General features: G+C 35.2%; 1 protein-coding gene across 3 annotated transcripts in view; it reads left to right on the top strand.

Annotated features, from left to right (window-relative positions):
• LOC106785530 overlaps positions 1–21,117 on the top strand; it is a 224,641-nt gene that overhangs the window by 18,991 nt on the left and 184,533 nt on the right. For all 3 annotated transcript variants that reach the window (XM_014746090.1, XM_014746091.1, XM_014746092.1), the window contains one exon: positions 4,820–5,680. In XM_014746090.1, the coding sequence (XP_014601576.1) occupies positions 4,820–5,680 (861 nt within the window). The remainder of the gene's footprint in view (positions 1–4,819; positions 5,681–21,117) is intronic.

The following is a 21,117-nucleotide window of genomic DNA, read 5'->3' as shown; positions in this document are numbered from 1 at the left end:
TTTAAAGCCCTTTCTCTCTTAGGTATCCTCCCCCTTGAGTACCGTTACTTTGAGAAACCTCGCCTTGCCCTTGGGCCGTGCGTTTCACTAACCTAGCGTAACTCGCTTGCGCAACTAAACTCCTTTTATCCAGTTACACCTAGGCGCGACTTCCGCTTTCGTTTTATACATTTACATAGACATTTACATCTATACGAATCGGTAAAACAGTTAAGAGGAATTTTTTCCTCATTAAGTTCACGTCAAACTGGATTATGATAGGCAGGTTAGTTAGACAAGCGCAACTATATTTGCAATATCTTTTTTTTCTCTTTAAAACATTTTTTTCAATCAATAAAAAAAACGATTGTCCAAAGAGTCACGACGTAATAATGAACGGAATTATAATAAGTCGAGGAAAAAAGAAAAAAATCATTAAGTAGCAAAACAAATAGTATACGCGAACACATGAAAGCCTCGAACAGGATAATCGTCGAGATGTCTTTTATCACTTTTTTTATATCTTACTTCGTTACATACTTTATATATCTCTTTTAGTTTCTATCATCCAATAGGAATATCTATAGTATCTCGAATATGTTCCTCATATGATGTTGCTGTCTTCTAAATCGGTCGGAACGATTTATCTTTAGTATCATTATCGAGTTTTGGTTTGTTTTTCGGGGTTCGTTTCCTTTTTTTTGTTTCGGCTCAATCGATAGATCGATAAGTTATTAATCGAGATTGTATCGATCAAACTCTTTCCAACTTCCTTGGAGGTCCCCTCTTCTGAAGATTACTTTTCTTCAGTGAAATTTTTCTCTTATTCTTCTCTCCTCCTCCACCTCCTCCTCTTCCTTCTTCTTCTTCTTCTTGGACGGGCAATCTGAACGGTACCTTTATACGTGTCTGCTTGTATTTGGTACATGGGATCAGTATCTATATATCGGCAATTCTACACTGGCTTTATCCGGCCGCGATTACATCGGAATGACCTTATTTCCTCAACGAATGGATTCGCCGGTGATCGACTTTGGTGAAATTTAGGCTCGAGTTTCACGATCCTTCATGCTCGAGTTGTCCGAGAATCGACACGAAGATGTTACTTTGATCCTATAGGTAGTATATATTCGGCTATATAAAATCATTCCCATCGAAAATCGTTATTCTTTTTCTTCTTCTTCTTCTTCTTATGAAACAACACCCTCTCCCTTGCCGATTATATTCAACGGTGTTCGTTATAACAAACCGAATTTTGTATCGATACGATCGTTAAAGTTTACGATGATTTTTTTTGTAAATAATTATTTAAATTTATTTGTACCTTTTTTGTGTGAAATACATTATCATAATAATAAATTAATGTTCATTGACAGATAGAGAAAAATGTAAAAATAGTAATTATTATAAAATAATTCATTAGTAACAAGTTTTCTCTAATCTTCTAATATTTCTTCCATTTATCATTCGAATTAAATTCAAATTATGTTTACACGTAATTCACATACTTAATACCTCTAAACCAATTTGTTTATCTCAGTAGGAACTCGAACGTGGTATTGCAATTTGTCGTAAAGTGCATTTCCGCTTTCACATGTATAAGAAGAGGAAGACGTGTTGTAGTTTAAAGAAATGCTTGTTATCTGTAGGATACCTTTTGCTCGTCGGATGACACTTTTACTAACACGAGTATCTCGCGTGTATATACTTGATTCCTAATATTTAATTGAAAACGCTCTCGAGCGAGACGGTTTCTCATGGATTTGCGTGATCCATTCGATTATTTCCTCTTTTTCTAACTTTGACGTTTCTTTTAGTAATAGAAAAAGGCAATACTTACGTAAGAAAGAAAGGAAAGAATGAGATGGTATATAAAAACGAAAGAGATTAAGTATAAAGTAGATAGAAAAAGGGAGTGTTGGGAGAAAATAGGGTGAGACTATAAAAGAAAAAGAGAGATTAAGAAATAAAAGTAAAAAAAAAAAAGAGGAAAAAAAATGAAGAATATAAAAGAGAGTAAGTGATAGAAGTAGAAATAAAAATAGAAAAGAGAAAAAAAAAATAAAATAAGTTGTAGAAGAATTTAAAGAAGAAGTGAGAAAATAAGAAATAAACGTAGACAGGAAGAGAGGGAGAGATAGAAATGGGGATCAGAAAAAGATAGAGAAAGCTAGGTATAAATTATCCTAAGACTAATTAACATCGTCGTTGCTAGTGGTAGCGATATCGTCGGGGAACGTTGTTAGTTAGAATATGGGTGTGTAGATACATATATATACATACATATATATCGATTAATCGAGCCCTTTCTGTCTTGGTAGTTCAGTGTCGTACCTTTAGAGAGAACTCGTGAGATAGAATCTCGTTTGACTTTTAGGAATGCATGCTTCCTCGTAAGTAAATTAATTCTAAATGTGTGCTCTACCGTCCTTTTTCTTATTGATCATTAATCCTATGTTTCTCTATATGCCGATCGCGTGCATAACTTGTTGCACCTGGAGGAGCGTGTTTCATATTTTTTTGCGATCCATTGACAAGAAACCAATTCGTGATTGGTACGGTGCATTAGAAAATTTATAAACAATAATTCACGCTTGATTTATATGAATTTTTTTGTTGTCGTTAGATGATTTTTATAATGCCTGACTCTGATCTCTTATAAAATATATGTATATCTTTGTTTGAAATTAATTATTTATTCTTGTATCTCGCGTGTTATTCGTTATTTCTTTTTTTTCTAATTTAATGAAAATATCATAATAAGAAGAGAAAAAGAAAAAAAAAATCGCAACAAATGTTTCCTCCCGACACAGTAACGAGAAAGAAATGATTCATTATATATATATTTCTCCGATATAAAATAAATTTAATTAGAAATTAAATCCTCGTTTAAAGTCGTTTTATTTGAGATAAACGGATCTCAAGTATATACCATATACCATATTGCTAAGTTGAAATGTACCTATAATTCTTAAATAAGTATAATTGCATTCTCGATTATTAATAAACGAGTAATAATCGCGAGTTGGGAGAATGAATTCTCCGTTCTGGTTGGAGAGAAAGGTGGATTTACGATCGAGACGGTGCTTCCCGTTCGCGTTTTCTTCTCACAATAAACATCCAATGCAGTTTCATTTTCTTTTACTCATTTTTCCGGTCTTGACGAGTAGTCTCTTTGCTGCACGAAGAGTAGAGATAGCAGTGCATGGAAAGAAATCCAAAAAAAAGAATAATAATAAAAAAAAAAGAGAGAAAGAGAGGGAGAGAGAGAGAGAGAAATCAGAAGGAAACGAAATAGAGAAATTGATAAAAAGAAATAGATTAAGAAAAGTAATAGATTAAGAAAAGTAATAGATTAAAAGACAGAGAAACGCGAGAAAGATAGAAATACGATGAATAAAAATGAGAGAGAGAGGAAGGGTGGGAGGAAGGGATGAAGGTGGGGGTTTATGGGGAAGGGGATAAATGAATAGAGAAACGTTTGTTGGAGGGAGAGATGGGCTTAGTTAGAAACTTTCCCTCTTGATGGTTTAAGAGGAGGCAAATCGAGTGAGGAGGAGACACGCGCTTTGAATGAACGAACTGCTGCTGCTCAAGTAGAAAGATTAGCCTCGACTCGGTCCCACGCCTCATCTTGTTATCTAGCATAGATCGTAGATACCATCTAGTTGCTTCCAGTACCATCTCTCGATCGATAAAACCTCGACTCCGCTCCGGCTGTCTATCTTCTCTGCTACTCTCTCGTGGTCTCATAGAAAAAAAAAAAAAAAAAAAAAAAAAAGTTCACACAAGAGAGTATATCTCTCTCTTTCTCTCTTATTCTCGTTTCTGTAGTCGACTTGGCGACTTATTGAGGAAGAAACTGGCTACTCCTTTTCTATTTCCGTGCACAGTGGGGCCAGGCACACATTACCACATACGCTGCATATCTCTGTCTTCTTAACCGATGTTGTTTCAGATAAGAGAATACACTACGAAGAATAGGAAAAAGGTAGGATGGTTAATCGGGGAACGTAAAACCTATCTTTTCCCTCTGACAATAATTATCCGAAGATGCTCGTTATTCTTTATACATTTCTTTTTATTTTTTTTCTTCTTAACAATTAACGCGATCGTCTATGAAGTGTGTTTAATTATTATTAGTAATCGATGGAGGAAATATATAAAATAATATGAGACTATATGAATTGATATTATTGCGTATAGAATAACACACAATTTATTTAACAATATATTGAAGCAAGTAAACATAGAAACGTTCATTGTCTATTATTCATCGAGAAATGTAACATACGTTGTGTAAATAATGACAAGAGAAACAGGAAGTCTATGAAGAGGATTATGAAATATCGTTGATATTACTAGATGGAAGTTGTATTCCACGGTAAGCTTACGATCCTATGGGACTCGAAACTGGGCTGTTAAATCGCGTTGTAAAATATCATCGTTATGCTTTTTACTCGTGGTTGGTTGACATTAGCTCTGGCGCCTTAGGTATTGCCCGCCTTGGTCGCCAATATTTACTATAAGCCCTTTTGTTTTATGCGCCAGTGGACCTTGCTGGACATTACTCTAGCTGATACAGTTGTATGCCACGCCTCCGCGTAAAACGTGCTGAGAGAAATGGTCGTTGCATAAGGTCATGCAAGAGGATCCGACCTCGTTGTTTGTTCGTCATTTTCTTTGTTCCGTTTTCTTCGATAGTTTAGGTTCAAATTTTCATTTCATATTCATCTAAGCGCGCGATATATATAACAATAGTAGTATATAAATTAATATACTTATAAGATTATTTTGTTAATTAGAATAAGTCTAATATAATATTCGTTTGTGTTTTCAGGTGATACCGGCTGATCGTCGGTTACCCGAAAAAGAAGAAATCTGGACGCTACCGAATGATCAACAAGAAACATCGACTGCTTCCTTAGATGATATCATCGATGATAAATCAAAGGTTCCTCATGAGTTAGACAAAGTCTCTTATAAAACTCAAGAATCTATTCCTTTAGATATTACGGATAACACGGATATTAATTTGCCACGTAGTCAAGAGACTAGGAAAAGTAAAACGAAGAGAGTTAAGAGTTACCTTCGCAAATGCAAGGGTGCTCTTTCTAAAGGTGACGAAAGTGTTAACGAAAAAAAACGTCAAGAGAATTGTACATCTTGGTATTTCGATGATAATCAATCATCGTTGACTCGTCGCGAAGAAAACGACGATTATTTCGAAAAGTATACCGAACTTTCCGAGGATAGGCTTAATCAACAACAAAATGATCCCGAGGAGACAACTTCCAACGAAATTACCGTGGATGTTCTCGCGAAAACATCGGAAGAAGAGTCAAATGTTAATCCTGAATGTGAAAATAGAATATCCGTTAGCGAAAACAACGGGATTGATGTCGCTATTAAACAATGTGAATCAGATGAACGACAAACTTGTAGTAAGGAATACGAAGAGGTGATCGATACAGTGACTATCATTAATTTATCTAAAGAGAATACGAATTTGGACAAGTGCAATTCGAGCGATACTCTTATCGCGGAAGTGTCGGAATGTGTGAACGAATTAAACGTAGATTCGAGTGTGCAACGGAATGATGAGAAAATTAATTTTGAGGAAAAAGAAGAAGAAGAAGAAGAGGAGGAGGAAGAAGCATCAAATGATCCTGAAATTCCTTTGATTTTACCTCTCCCAGCGGTAGGTGTTTTTTTTTTTTTACTTTTATTCCACATTTGGAATTATTCGAAAAGATTTCCTTTGTAGAAAATCATCTTGAAAGTTTCGTAACAAGAGACTCCGTGAGAGATAGTGTTTTACTTGTTGAGAAAACTTACACGACGTAACGAAGGGAGAAGATAAAAGAGTATATCGTTATCGGTTAATTTAGAGCTTAACAGGGGTACGGTGTTTTAAGTACGTACGAAATCCAACTGTTGTTTTTTCTTCTTCTTATTTTTTCGATCGTCGATGTTTCGTGTTGATCGAGAACGTGGGCGTAAACGTGTCCGAAATCCCCATGAATTTGTTTCATTTTTATCAATCGAATCTTGTCTTATAAAAGATGCATTGAACAACAAAAAAATGGTATCACCATTTTTTCTTCTTCTCGATAGGTTCGAACGGAATAAATATAATCGATCGGTAAACGATTTTTTAATTATATTATTTTGTTGTTTATTATAAATCGTACCGCGTATATCCCAAATAGAAATTAATTACGTAAACGTAAAGATATTGAATTTCTGACGAATAATAAAATCGTGGCCTCGTTCACCTAGATATATATATACATACCTTCACGAAGAAGAGGAGAATAAACAGTGTTTGATCGTTGGCGAGTTCGTTTAGGTTAGAGCAAGTTCTTCGGAGGTACTTGTTAGGGCGGACCCACGATGCCGGAGGTGTGTATGGGAATTGCGACTGGTACTCATTAATTATATCAGACGTGATCTATCTGGTCCATGGTTTGTGTATGTAAATGCATACATACATACATACATACGTGTGCATACAAAGTAAGTTTGAGTAGGAAAGAATCATTGTGTGTAAATGTGTATCTATCTGTTATGATAGTTAATCGTCGATGGTGTGTATTGATAACTACGATAACGTATAGATTTGTTTCGTGTCTTAAAACGTTTACGTTCTAATGTATAAACTTTAACTATAATAGCGTAATAAAAATCACGAGTGTGTGTGTGCGTGTCACTCATCGATACGACGCGCGCGATGATAAATATTAATAATTAAATTCATTTATTTATTTATTCAGTAGTTTAAATATTATACGTAAAGAATTGTCTCTTATGCATTGGTAACAGTGATCAGATTTGTTTAGTGTCTCATAGTATTTATTAACTCATGGTAAAATAATATGAGTAAATATCATAGTGAAAGGACATAGTATCGGTATCTAAATTTATACGTTTGTTCTTATAATCTGAAAGCTTTTATCTTGGAAGGTACCAGCTCGTGAAGCGATGTTAAACGAGCGCATTAAAGTACAACGTTTGCATGCGCTTTGATGGATAACGTTCGAGAGCGCGTGAAAACGCGGAAGTTGAGAAGAAAGAGGAAAGAGGTAGAGAAAGAAAAAGAAAAAGAAAAAGAAAAAGAGAGAAAGAGAGAAAGAGAGTGAGAGAGAGAGAGAGAGAGGGTGCGTTCATTCCACTTGTCTTTACACGACTAGTTGCCGCGGGAAATTTCGTTAAACGATAAGTAGATAGATACATATACACATGCACATACACATACAGATCAAAATACATTAACTACGGTACTTGATAATGTGTAAAGAAGTGTTATATAGAGACGAGAGAAGGGAAACGAAATGAACGTAGGGGAAGTAGTAAAGTTAATTCAAACTTTTACTCTGGATTGAACGTACTTAGAAGACTGGGTATTAGGAAGACGTGCTTTCAAGAGGATCAGAAGAATGTTCTATACGCACTATGTCTACGCATGCCCTCTCATCTTGTTAATCTTTTACCACTAGAGACTTGGTGCCGATCGTTGTTGAAACGCTACCCGATCATCAGTCGTGAAAGTCTACCTATGGAAAATGATTACTCTCTGTAACTGTTGTGCTGACTGACCATGCCTACTCTCTTTCATTTTCTTTTCTCTCCCACTGTCTCTTTTTCACACACACACAGATGTATTTTCTCTTTCTTACTGTCTCTTCCTCTTTCTTAAATCACAAACACATATACGTTCTGTTTTTTTCTCTCTCTCTCTTTCATGTACACACACACGTTCGTATAAATTTCTTCTTCTCACTGTTTCTAATTTTCTTTCTCTTTCTGTCTTTCTCTCAGGATACTTTTTCACGCGTGTATTAGTGTCTTTTAAAACAACATATACATATACAAACATGTGGGGGAACCACGCTCCGTTACCTTCGCATCGGATTATAGATTAAGCCGCACCTTGAGCGTACGCGCGGAAAAAGATAAGAGGAATACGGTCCGGGATTTATTGTAATTGGCGGTAATGATGGTTTTACACCGCCGCCACCGCAATCGAGAGACCACTGGTCAACTACTCTCACTATCTTATAAACATTCTGTTATATACAGTGAATGTCCCTTTAAAATTCTACACCGTTACGTTTATTAGATTTTTTTGTGTATGTTCGTCTTGAAAACTATTGATTAAAAATATTTAAATGGATAAAGACGATGACGTGCTATATTTACAATATTAAATAAACGAAAATAATACGTAAAGAAGCAATTAGATAAATGTATACTCTCAAAGTAATAACCACAGTCGGATTGTACAAAAAGAATCTTAAAATAATTTAAATATGTTATTTATCGCGTATGTGTATTTAAACACAAGTAGTAAGTTGATATCAATCAATGTGCACGTGTTTACAGATATTAACAACTGTGTTAATGTGTTTTCCGCCGCCGACACTCACCTATCAACGTGGATAAATAGAAAATCACACATACGAATGGGAAAGTTAAAATGTAAAAAATATTCATACGCGTAGCAGTACGTCATCATTATTTTCTAAGACACGTCGGGTTATACATCGATTGCTTAATATTTTACTGTTCAATGTAGGATGTACATAGTCTTGCGTTGAACTCTCACAACATTAGTTCTTGCATCGCATCGTTATTGGCATCGTTATCTTCGTGATTCTCGATCGTACTTAGTATACATAACTATGTAAGTACTCACATATGTATATACGTACGTACGTACGTTTTAACGATCATTATTACGCAAATGCACAATGCTGTGTGCTGCAAACGCCCTTTTTTTCCTTTTTTTTTTTTTCTTTGCAATGCACAATCCTCAAGCTTCACGACGACCCACAAAATCGCGGAGGCGATTTTGTCGGAGGTGGGAAATCCTCTTTTGTTGCAGCAATACGCGAACTCTTCCGGCTTTGACTCATGCTTCGATACTTACTTACTTACTTATTTACTTACATACTTACTATACGCGAAATATTAGAGTCGTACGCGTTTGCACGCGATCCATTCTGAGATTCGTGACAATGCTGTGTACAAGATTTATTATAATTTTGTTTAGTTAATCAATTAGTTATTAGCATCAAATTTTGTACTGTTTTGTTTTTAAATATTCGTTAACATTTTTATATTAGATCTTATGTGTGATTAAATATATTGAATTATTTATTATATTAAAAAGTAAATGAAATATCGTACGAGTTCATAAGAAAAAGAAAAGGGCGAAAGTTAATAGAAAAATAAAAGCAAAGAGACTTTCCCTCTCTCTCTCTCTTAAGGATCGTTATTAGCATCAAACTTATTTATTATGGGTTAAGGAGATAACGTTTGCATGTCGAACAATTGAACGAGATACTTACGTGTGGCAAGTATTCGAGGCGTTGAATATCGAAGAAAGGATTCTTCATCGAAGCGTGGCGTTTAAATGCGATTCGCCCGATCGATTCCTTCGAAGGAGACAGGAAGGATTATTCCGCGTGACTTCCGATATATCGATATTAGTTATATAGTATATATTGAAATTTTCTACATAAACTGTGTCAAATTTATCCTAAACGTAGATTAGGGTAACACATAATACGTACTCATAATTATATCGTTTGTGTGCCTGGATAATCTGAAAAATTGTTTTCCATTCATGTGATAAAATATCTAGAAATTTTGTAAATAACATTTTTTTACTTTACCTATCTCTCTGTAATTTTATAACACTTTCGTTATAGTTCAGGATTTAATATTTCTTATTAATATCACAGAAATAAGTAGAATATTTGAAGATTAAATGAAATCTTAGTGCGTTAGCAAGAGAGAGAAAATATTTGAATGAAAAATCAAGAGCGCGTATCTGGGTAAATTATATTATAAAATAATTCTTTAGTAGAGTTTATCTATGAACGTTTTATATGTCGCCAAGTATCACGATTATTTTCCTTGTTTCATACATAACACGAGATAGCGTTAACTCTTAAACGCTTGGTAACGCGAAAGATTTACTTCCTCGTATCTTTTCGAAAAAAGACCTTTCCACGAGCGAGCAGCAACAGCAGCGTCGTCGTCTCCTCAGTTGAGTATCGAGAATCGTTCGAAAACCGTGCTCGCTCGTCATTAATATTACTGGCTGTGAAATAGCAACACCCGATACCCGGCACTTTAAACGTATAAGATTACAATCCTCGGTACGGTACCTGACTACCGTTAAATATACGTTTTACTTCGCCTTTCGTACGAGCTCCTCGTTGCTTCTTCTTCTTCTTCCAGTATCGTCATCTAATAAACGTTTGACTAGAAAAGCGAGAGCATCGGGGAGGTTTCGTATTTCTTTCTTATTTTAAAGTGTCCCCGTTTATTCACAAATATCTAATAAACACCTCGGACAACTTGTCAAATATGCATATGAATTAACTATAACTATATCTCGCGTTAATTTTTATTTATTTTTATTTTATATTATCGTTGATAATATTCACTGGTAATAAAATAAATTGAAATAGGTACGATATTAGTTATGGTATTGATTTATTTTTTATTGATCATAATATTATTACTTGTATTTGTTAATTTATGATAGTAGAAACTAACTGGCTTATTAAGTGATTTTAGTTCATATTAGAAATGTTTGATCAACTTAAGAAATTTCTATTTACCCAGTACAAATATTAACACTTATGTTAGAAAATTTGAAGTAGCAAAAGATTGTTAATCTAAGCAAACACAATTTTTAGATTTAGAAACATTTAAATCTATTAAAGGAAACTTTTACCTCTATCCTTTTGTTTTTTTTTATCGATTAATAATATTGTCCATTATATAATTTATGTATATAAAGGATTATCATTTCGATGTTCCGTACGTCGAATGGGAATGATTTAGCTTGGGTAAACACATCAAGTTAAGAGAAAGTGATTAGACGTTTAGGTGAGTTTCAGTATTTCTTCTCACGAATAACTCTCATGACGATTTCTTCATGACAGCTTTTCACGAGGTCTTCTTTACTTTGACGTTTCATGGATCTTTCGTGATATTCGTGATACCGCGATATCTCTTTTCTTGTTGCACCGAATGCACATGCATGTGTATATATTTAAACGCGTGTCACTGTTTGCCAGGTCACGTTTCCGGTAATTAATGGCTCACGTCATCACCGAGGTCGAGGCAACGGTTACATCTGTCGATCGTTCGTTCGTTTTATCCGGACGTGGACCTTCCTTCTACAACTGATCGGACTATCTATCATTTAAACGACAATACTATGGAACGACTAAAGTATGTCGAATGGCGTCTCCAATCGATTATTAACGACCTTGAAAGATTCGCTTGACAAATTTTCTAAATCAATTATTTCCTCCACTAATTTACCTAATTATTATTTCCTTTTTCTTTACTTACAGAATAAAATACCTCCCCGTAAATCAGTTTTACAATGTTATTACTTAATCGTGATATTAGAAATATCGTAATTGATTGAAACAAATTCTACAAGGATATAATTGAAAATAAAATTAACGATATAGTAAACGTTGATTCGAATTTAAGACGGTGGTTCGCGTGATATTTCTTGAAACTATCAAACATGCCCAACGGAAGTAACCCAATTTCGTAGCAAGCTTGGATGAACTTTAACGATCGAATCGTGTTACCTAATACAACATACAAATATACAGAATCCTTTTAGATAAATCTTTAATCCAAATAGAATAAAAATGAGCCCCGTTCTATTCTCTCTGTTCAAAGTAATTTTCATTGTTAAAAACATGTAATATAGTAATTGAGGAACGTGATCGGCCACTGGGATTCTAAGATAGTCAACAGTATACTCTAAGTTAATATCATGGTTCGTCCGAAACGGGTGTATAGTTTGTTCTTCTTAGATAATAAATGGTCATTAGAGTTAGGAGTGTCCTGCACCTCCTTTTTTAGACTTCTCGATCGAAGGTAAAGAAGTTTCTTGCGACCCACATCCCACGCTTAGAAGTTGTTCTACTCGACGCTTCGAATACACATGGATGTTCCTCTTCCGCCACGAGGATGACATTTTCTATGTTGTTGTTGTTGTTATTGTTGTTGTCCTCTTATTCTTATTTCTTCTTCCTTTTTCTTACTCAGTCATCGTCTTTCAACCTATCCTCGCACTCGGAAACGTGCACTCGGATCGTGCTTGAGTTCTGTACACTCCCCGTAACTCTACCAAGAACCCACCGTCTCTTTCGCGCACTGACAAATTTATGGGGTCGGTTTCGCCGACTTATGATTGAAGTCCTCCAGATGGAGAAGGAGAAAGAAGAAGAAGAAGAAGAAGAGAGTAGTGTTGCGCAGCGTATATCGTGTCTCGTCTTGGGATAACCAACTCGGATGAAAGTGGGACGGTACATTTATCTTCGTGACAAAGGGTTGCCGCGAACTTGGAACACCAACTCTCCGAGTTGATCGTACCTATTTCCGATTTTCAAAGTTCCCTTAACTCCGACTGACGTTTTAAAATTAGGTCAAAAGATCAATTTAAAGTATCCTTATTTTTTTCTAGATATATACTCTTAAAGATTTTTAAAAGAACAATTAGACGAAATCTTATCGAAAGATTGAGTAAAACAGCCCTTGAAAAATTATAAACACACGCGAATTAAGATTTTTTAATGATTATATATATATGATATATTTTTTTTTCTCCCAACTCGTGGACCAGTAGAAAGTATCTACTTGGCAGGTTGATCGCACCTCAGCGGTTTCTTTTACGTTAAGAGTCCGATGAACAGCGAAAGGGATTGAGAAAGTGTATGAAAGAGGAGAACGAAAATGAGAAGGTGGGTAAAGAATAAGAAGAAGATGAAGATGAGAAGGGTTTTAGAGGGAGAAAGAAAAAGTGAAAGATAGAAAAAAAGAGTAAAAGAAAGAGAGAGAGAGAGAGAGAGAGAGATCAATGTTAGTAACGCTTGTACTCCGTCAGCCAGGAAGGCACCGGATGTCTCTCTTCATTAAAAGCCGTTCAGATATCCTGGTGTGTCTGGATGTCTACTTGGACGGCTCAATCGAATCCTAAAAGCAACGACGACGCAAACAGGATGCAAGGAGGTCTCAACCGAAGAGGAGAGAGAGAGAGAGAGAGAGAGGATAAACCCCCCGTCGTTGTTATTCCGATGAAGTAAAAGGGTTTCCTTCATCTTCTCGCGAAACTTGGCGACCGTTGGTGCACTCCGAGGTCATCAACGGGGATCGACCATTGCAATTAAAGGTCACCCGTGTTTCCTCGCTTCGAGAGAAACCGCTTGCTCTCTTCGTTAATTCTTGACTTTCGACGTTGTTATAAACCGGACGCGGACCTATTCGGATATAACAACAAAAATTTCTTTTCTTTTCTTTTCTATTCTTTATATCTTCCCTTACATACCAATCAAATTTCCATATGTGTTCTCTATCTTTTCTTATCCTTTTTGTATCTTACGAAAACAAATTTTGAATAAGCTATTAAGTTAATCATTGAGTATCACAAATCGTTGAGATTAATCCTTTTAGAAATCTAATGATTTTCTTATATGCTAGGAAAGTTTCGAGTCCCAATTAAGTACTGAAAGTAATTCTAAAGTATTTTGATAACCCAATCGAGGGCTAACGAAAATCTGTCGAGAATCTATCAAATAAATTTGTACAAAGGATATCCCAAAGATTTCGCATAACAGGAAATTAGAATAAACGGAAGCAAGTTATAGTAACGGAACGTTTAATAAAAGTAAACTCGATGTCTAAGGGAAATCTAATGGTGGTAGTTGGTACGCGTATTCGTATCATTTGTAGAGGTATAGGAATAGAAAGATTCGTTGGTGTGAGTAACTAGCTGGCGTACGGTTGGTAGATTAGAGTGATAAAGACTCTGTTAAGAGTTGGCTTGGTGTAGTGTATTGTGCGTATAGCACAAGCCGACAGAACAGTAAGCGAGTTCTGTCATTTGGAGACGTTGTTTAGGAGAAAGAAAGGGCATTCAGGGGGGTTGGGTGGGTGCTGAGTTACCAGGCCGGTGCCTTTTGCGAAGAATAGTGCGTATACATGGTAGATTGTGATCCCCATTGGCGTGGATGTGGATATCTTGGACATTGGTATTAACGTGCATAAAGGAGGGAACATATTAGAAGTGTGCGTGACTCGAAATTATGGGAATCCAAAGAGGCTCGGCTCGTGTCGGATAGGATCGGGTTGCGATCCGGATGGTTGGTTAGTTAAATCCGGGTCCTTTAAAAATTTATTCACCCATAAAAGTATTCGGATATACAATAATTTCTAGACCCCAATTAAGATTCGGTAATCTGATTCGCGATTCCTGGCATCATTTTGTCTGTGTACGATCTGATATTTTAATTTATAAATTGTGACTTTTCATATCGACGATCTCGAGACTCTTGGATCTGAAAGAACATTTCTGACGTTAAGCAAAACCGATCAACTGTTAAAATTTATTCTTCCTAGTTCATTTTTTTTTTCTTTCTCTTCTTTAATTCCATTTTATCAATTTAGAGAGAAAGATTTTTTTCCAAATCGTATAGCAACGATGTAACTTTTATTTTTTTTTTTCGTCCTTCCTCATCTCCGTGGGATTTCGTTTCCGCTTCTGTAATATCTTTGGTTCGATCCGCCTTCGAGAAGGCGTTCAACGAGATTCATCGAGCGAAACGTCTCGTTTCGCGACGATAATCTCACGGTCAATAAATTTTGCACGTGTAGTTTGGCGTGTAGAAAAACAGAAGTAGAAAGAAAGAGAGAGAGAGAGAGAGAGACTCATTAACGATCGACCGTGTGTATTACGTTTGAACAGGTAATGACGTTGCTATTCTTTCTTTTGACAGGCGAGTTTGCGCCGCAATTTATTATCATTCTGTACATGCGCGTATATATATATTTATATATACGAATGTGTATGTGTATCCACGTAGAAAGACTTGTACCTTAGAAGCGGAAAGACTTAGTCGATTAATAACTCCGATTAAAAGCCCAATAAATGTTAGTAACATTCTTCTGAATTTTTACATAGTACTGTTGACTACTAGTAAGTTTAAATAGATTCTATACTCGTACATTTCGTTCGATTCGATTTTAATTATCGACTATATGTAGAGATAAACTTTTTAATTTTAAAAATAAAAAAGAAAATATAAATAATAAATATAATTTATAAATAATATCGCGATTTATTTTTGCAAATGAAAACCGGTAAATATTTATTTAGTTTAGATTTTATAAATAGACAAACATATGCCCGTAGATTAATGTTCGGAATTGTAAGTTAAATCGATAGACGATTGAAGAATGTCGATTCGATAAGTGTTTTTAGGAAGAGTATTGAACAGTGTGCCTATCGACAGACGTTACAGTTCTCCCTTTACGACTGTAAAGACGGTAGAGGGAACACGCGTTGTACGATTTATCATGGGTTCCTTTTGCACAAGGAGCTTTCCGAGTCTCTCTATCTCTGTCCCTGTCCTTCTCTGTTTCTCGAACCCCAAGGATGTTGATTAATAATCTCTGTTCTTAGTTGCATGCCGGTTAAGTTCAGTTGGGACATGTTGTTTGCTTGGGTGGTGGCCTGGTTTAATTATAAATCCGAATACAGGCTGTTCCTAAAACAGGTGCCTATATATACTTTAATAACAATGAAATGAATAAAATATCAAAAAAATGAAACACGATGTTAATTTAGAATAAAATAAATCTTGCAATTTTATTCGATAGATAATTATACGAGAGACGAAGATAGATAATAGATAAATAAATATAATGACGGGAGAAAGAGTAAGGATGGATATAGATTGAGTAAACAACGAGGATAATTCCTATTAGTAGCAGTGATAGTGGTAGTAGTAAGCCTAAGTTTATAAAGGACAGCGAACCCGAGTTATCTCTGACAGGAGTACCCACGTTACGGTCATCTTTCTCGACAATTTTTTTTACTACGTAGACGATAGGGGTATAGTCGAGCAAATATTTGCCCTATCGTTGGCTACCACAAGGAGTCGGAAGCAGCATAGTCAGCTAGAAATGAATAAAACTACGTGGAAGTGAACGAACAAAAAAAAAAAAGAAAAGAAAAGAAAAAGAAAAAAGAGGTGATGTACTGAAGAAAGTGTACGAGGAGGAGGAGGAGGAGGAGGAGTGAGAGGTGAGGTGAGGTGAGGTGAGGTAGAATGGATCGGTTGGGTTCGGGATGTAAGTGGGGATTGAGGGGTAGGGGGTGAAGGTAAGAGGAGGTGAAGGGAGTGTACGGCAAGCAAGGAGCACACGTCTGCTGCTTGAACCACTCGAGAGGTGGTTGCTCCTGTGGTCGATCCGCACGAATGCCGACTCTTTCTCGAGTATTTCCACCCACCAGTCGCCGAGAGGGACGTTTCCGTCCGGCTTCTACACAACTAAGAAGAGGAGGTACAAATGTAGTGGTAGGGGGAGTCGAACCAAGAAGAAGAAACAGGGTATTTGTGTGTGTGTGTGTGTACCAACTACGATCTTTTCTTATTCTGCTTTAAGATTTCATTCTCGTAGTTCGTTGGTTGCTTCTCAATGGGTTTGTTCGTAACCTCTTCGAAGAATTTTTAAAGTCTTTCTTATTTTTTCTTCCATTTTTATTTTATTTTATATATTATATATTATTTGATTTTTGATTTGATTTGATTTTATGTACACACAGGAGAGTCGATCACGAGGTATCGACGTGGCACGACGCGAGTACCGGAGTATTAGAGTGAAAGTTTTCTTCCCTGTGGTTTATTCTTTACTATCTTTCTATCTTTCTATTTTTTTTCTTTTTTTTTTTATTGTTAATATTTTTTACTCAACAATTTTAGCATATTTATATGAAATTGATAACTCGTGACATACTCTCGGTGTTTCATAAAATTATATTAGAAATTTATGAATTGCAGGTAAGAAAGTTACGAGGATTGCGTTCTTATTGTTGTATAATAATCATTATTATTTCATCATCACACTTTCGCGCGATCATCATCCATCTCTCTCTCTCTATTTTTTTTTGTTTTATTAGAGTTTTTTTCCAATGAAACGTTAGACGAATGTTACGAAGATAAAACAAAATGAAATAAAATAAAAAACTTTTAGTTTACAAAACAAAGGTGTGCATTTCAATATTTTCCCATTGGATTAAAATTGAGATCTATCGCAGATAACGAAATTGAATATCGTAATTGTTATTGTAATGATGTTATTATCGATTGAATAAACATTATTATTATTATTATTATTATTATTATTATTATTATTATTATTATTAAATCATTATGGCAAATCCAAAGGATAGTTATCGTGAAGTACGTCGGGTCGACGTCGAAATTAATGAGCCGCTCGTATGTAGGTGGTTTGTCACGATCAAAGTTTATTACGGGCTTGTTACAACCGATCGTATCCGGAGATGTAATTAATTTAGGCGATTGTGCTTTCCAAGCACAAACGCGCAACACAACACAACACGCAAGGTGTACGAGAGTTGGTTGGAGCCTGCGAAACTGCGCCCGGTGATAGCGACGACTAGAACTTGAATCGAATTAATCACTGACACGTTTCACTTCCTAGATACTTTTATCTTGTTCCTTTTTTTCTTTCTTTTTCAATCCAAACAGTGTGTCGGTCTCGGGATCGATCACATTCGTCCGTGACGTTCGATCATCGCGTTTAAAACCGTCCCCTGTCTTCTATCATCCCTCCCCCTTTTCCACCCCCATCTACCATGATTTTTGATCTAAATTCAATCAAACGTCTCTCACGTCGATCTTATTCGCAAGAACTTAAATTATTTTTGCAAAATTTCATCCAACAAATTTCTGATCTATAAACTTTTTTTCTACAGTAATTTTGATTACTTTCAAAGAAAGAAAAATAGTAAATAAATAAAAATGAAAACACACGAGCAACTAATCCCATAGATATTCTTAGCATCGATATGAATAGAAGTAATCATTTTTCATCGCGTATCCACGACTTACGATTGGTTAAAAGGTGGCTGGGATGGTGGAGAGGGTGGAATAAAATTTCAAATCAATTGCTCTAACATTAAATCGATTCACACGATTCTCATGGTTAATTTTTCTTTTCTTTTTTTTTTTTTCTTTCTTTCTTTCTTTCTCATTTTCGTTCTTCATCTCATATGTGTATCTGTGTGTGTTAAGGATGCTCGTGGCAAATAAACACTCGGAGAAGGGAGGAATAAACTGGAAACGTTTCATTGGAGGATATGCGTTTAGCGCGAAACGAGTGCGAACTCGGTACTAGTCTCGAGATGGACGATAATTCCATGAAATTTATGGCCCGTCTAATTTTCACGCGAATGAGTCGAGAAGTGGATAATTGATGCCGAGAGCTCGAGGATGGTGAAACGCCTTGCCACCTTACGATTACTGTTATTAAAATCCGCCAGGTTATTTCTTTTATTCGTTTCATACCTTTTACGTTGCGACTTGTCTTAAAGAGAGAGAGAGAAAGAGAGAGAGAGAGAGAGAGAGAGAAAGATAACAAAAAAAAAACACAACCAATAAATGATAGAAAGAGAGAGATGCAATTGAGAATACACATATAATTCGTCGTTGGTGCACGATTATTTTCTCAACTCTTTATTGAACTTTCCCCCATTAATTGCAAAATACATACTTACTCGGACATACGTAGTAACGCCCCCCCCCCTCTATTTCCGAATAGTTATCGAGATTATTATTAAAAAGAATAAGAATAAAAAGAAATACAAATTTGTGGGAGGAGGGTTTTGTCGTTCCACTTGAGTATAATCTCGATATCTCTCATTGATATAATTGATTATTATTAATCAATTTCTTTTATTGGATTTTATATTTATTTACTTAAGTAATTTTCTTATTCGAGAAAATCGTAATTTAAACAGAGGGTTCTTTCGATAATTGATAATTACAGTTACCATAATTACCAATCGTATCTACTTATATATACGGTAAATTAAATCAATTTGCATACCCAAGTGAAATAATTCGCATGAGATGATTGACACTTATCAAAGATAAATTGAAACTTTCATTCGTATATTTTGTTGTTTTTTTTTAACTATAAATTAAAAAAATTATAGAACCTTTTTGAGATGCATCGTCGGTAAAATTAATCATAATTATATATTTAAATTATGTCATTCTAAAATAAAACACATGATTTGTAGTGATGTGGTAAATAAAAATCACGTGCAGAAACAAATGCACGAACTTGTTTTGTAATGATCAAATTTTGTTGGAAAAAAACTAAAAAAATTTTGATCGAAACTTAGGTTTCCCCTAAGAAAGATTTAACGAAGACTATGATGATGTTGGTTATATGTTAAGGAAGTGAATGTGAAAAAGGTGATTGGAGAAGGTCGACTGTATGTATCCGCAAGCCGAGCGTCACGCGATTTGGCGTGTAACGCAAATTAAGCGTGCAATTATGGGAGTGGAAGAGCGTCCTCTTCATTTTCGATTAGTTCTCTCTAAGTACTTACTTTAGGTATCTAACATAGAGCAGAGTCGTCTCGAGCTCGAACTTTCTTCGATCGTGTTTGCCATAACTCTCGTGGACCGAAAGAACAAGAAAAGAAAAAACAAAACAAGAAAAAAGAAATTAGACTCGTGATCATTAGATAGAGAAGTATAATCACGGGGATACACATATATATATAAAATCAAATTTAAATAATCCTTCCATTCCATTTCGAATAATAATCAAGAAAAAAATAATCATAAAATCATTAAAAAAAAAAAAAAAACGAGCAAAATAATTGGAATCAAATCGGAAAAAGATTACACGAATATTTGAAATGTGCCGTTAGCCTAAATAGCGATAGTAGAAATTCGAGTATCTATTAGTAACTTTCTAATATAATAACAAATAATAATAATAATAATAATAAAATCATCAATAATAGGAATATTGATTTGACGTGTCAGATATGATGAAAAATGTTAGTTTGAAGGTAACCAGAGTCTATGGTAACCGTCTATGGTAACCGTCGATGGCTATTAATACTCCATTAGTGGTGTTTCAGCAATTTAGTAGCCATTCCGGCGGTATAGTCTTGACAAAATAGAATCCGGTCGTGCTCCGCACGATTACCTTCCCTTTCGTGCGCGGCCGTTTACGCGCCGGTTAAACAGCGGTGTTTATAATAGCGGCCTCGTCGCTCCTAGCGCCAGTCGGAGTCACAAAGGGTATGGGAGCGACACACCCACCGGATACATTTTATACACTCTGCTTTCCTAGGTAAGCCATGGTGACGTCATTGTCCTATATACAGTTTGCCAGAGCCATGACCCGTCGTTACGACCTGTACCGATTAATTCCTTTAAGCTTTAAACTCCGATTCTCAAATACAACTGTCCCTTTTTTTCCTAACATAATTTTTTTAATTTATTTTTTCAATTTATTCTAAGACATTTGTTTTTTTCTTTTTTTTCTTATACGTTACGTTTTCCATATACCATATAAATATGTTTTAGTTTGCTTTATTTCGCGATGGTAATTTGTCGTGTTATATTTGACTCATATTGTTAACCCTCTCCTTATTTTCAGAGATATGTGGCATAATAAATTTTCTTTAGATAAGTGGAAGATAGGATGGATAGAAAGAAAAAAAAAGCGGATAATAAAAAAGGTCACGTATTAAGACTTTCTTCTTTGACTTTCACCGTCGTAACTAGCCGAAGTCATAGGCCACGCGCTGCTGTTGTTGATGATCCACGATCAGATACACGCAACGTTCTTGCGTTCTTCGTTATATCTCTAACTTCTCTATATATATATGTGTTAGTAGTTACTTTTAACATGGAAAGTAACATAAGTTTATTTCGATAACTATATACACCTACACACGTAAACCCGTGTGTTGTTTGTCTTTAATTATGACAAATATCCAAAATTTATTTATCATTTATTTATATGACAAAAGTTAATCGTTAAATACATTTCCAATATATTTTTAAATTTAGAATTTCGCGTTCAATATCATAATTATATATTTTCTATTATAATATGTTATTAAAATTATACACAGATATATATATTTTACAATATTTGAAATGTGAAAAATAAGAAATCGTGATTTTCGCGGACTCTAGGAAAGTATTACGAAACTTGGGGAATTAAATGCATCGGATGGTGGTCGTTTCTGGC

This window comes from Polistes canadensis, unplaced genomic scaffold, assembly GCF_001313835.1.
Source record: "Polistes canadensis isolate GaletaPanama2010 unplaced genomic scaffold, ASM131383v1 scaffold_52, whole genome shotgun sequence".
Taxonomy (NCBI): Eukaryota; Metazoa; Arthropoda; class Insecta; order Hymenoptera; family Vespidae; genus Polistes; species Polistes canadensis.
Note: the sequence above shows the minus strand (reverse complement) of the source record. Positions and strands in the feature narration are given on the sequence as shown.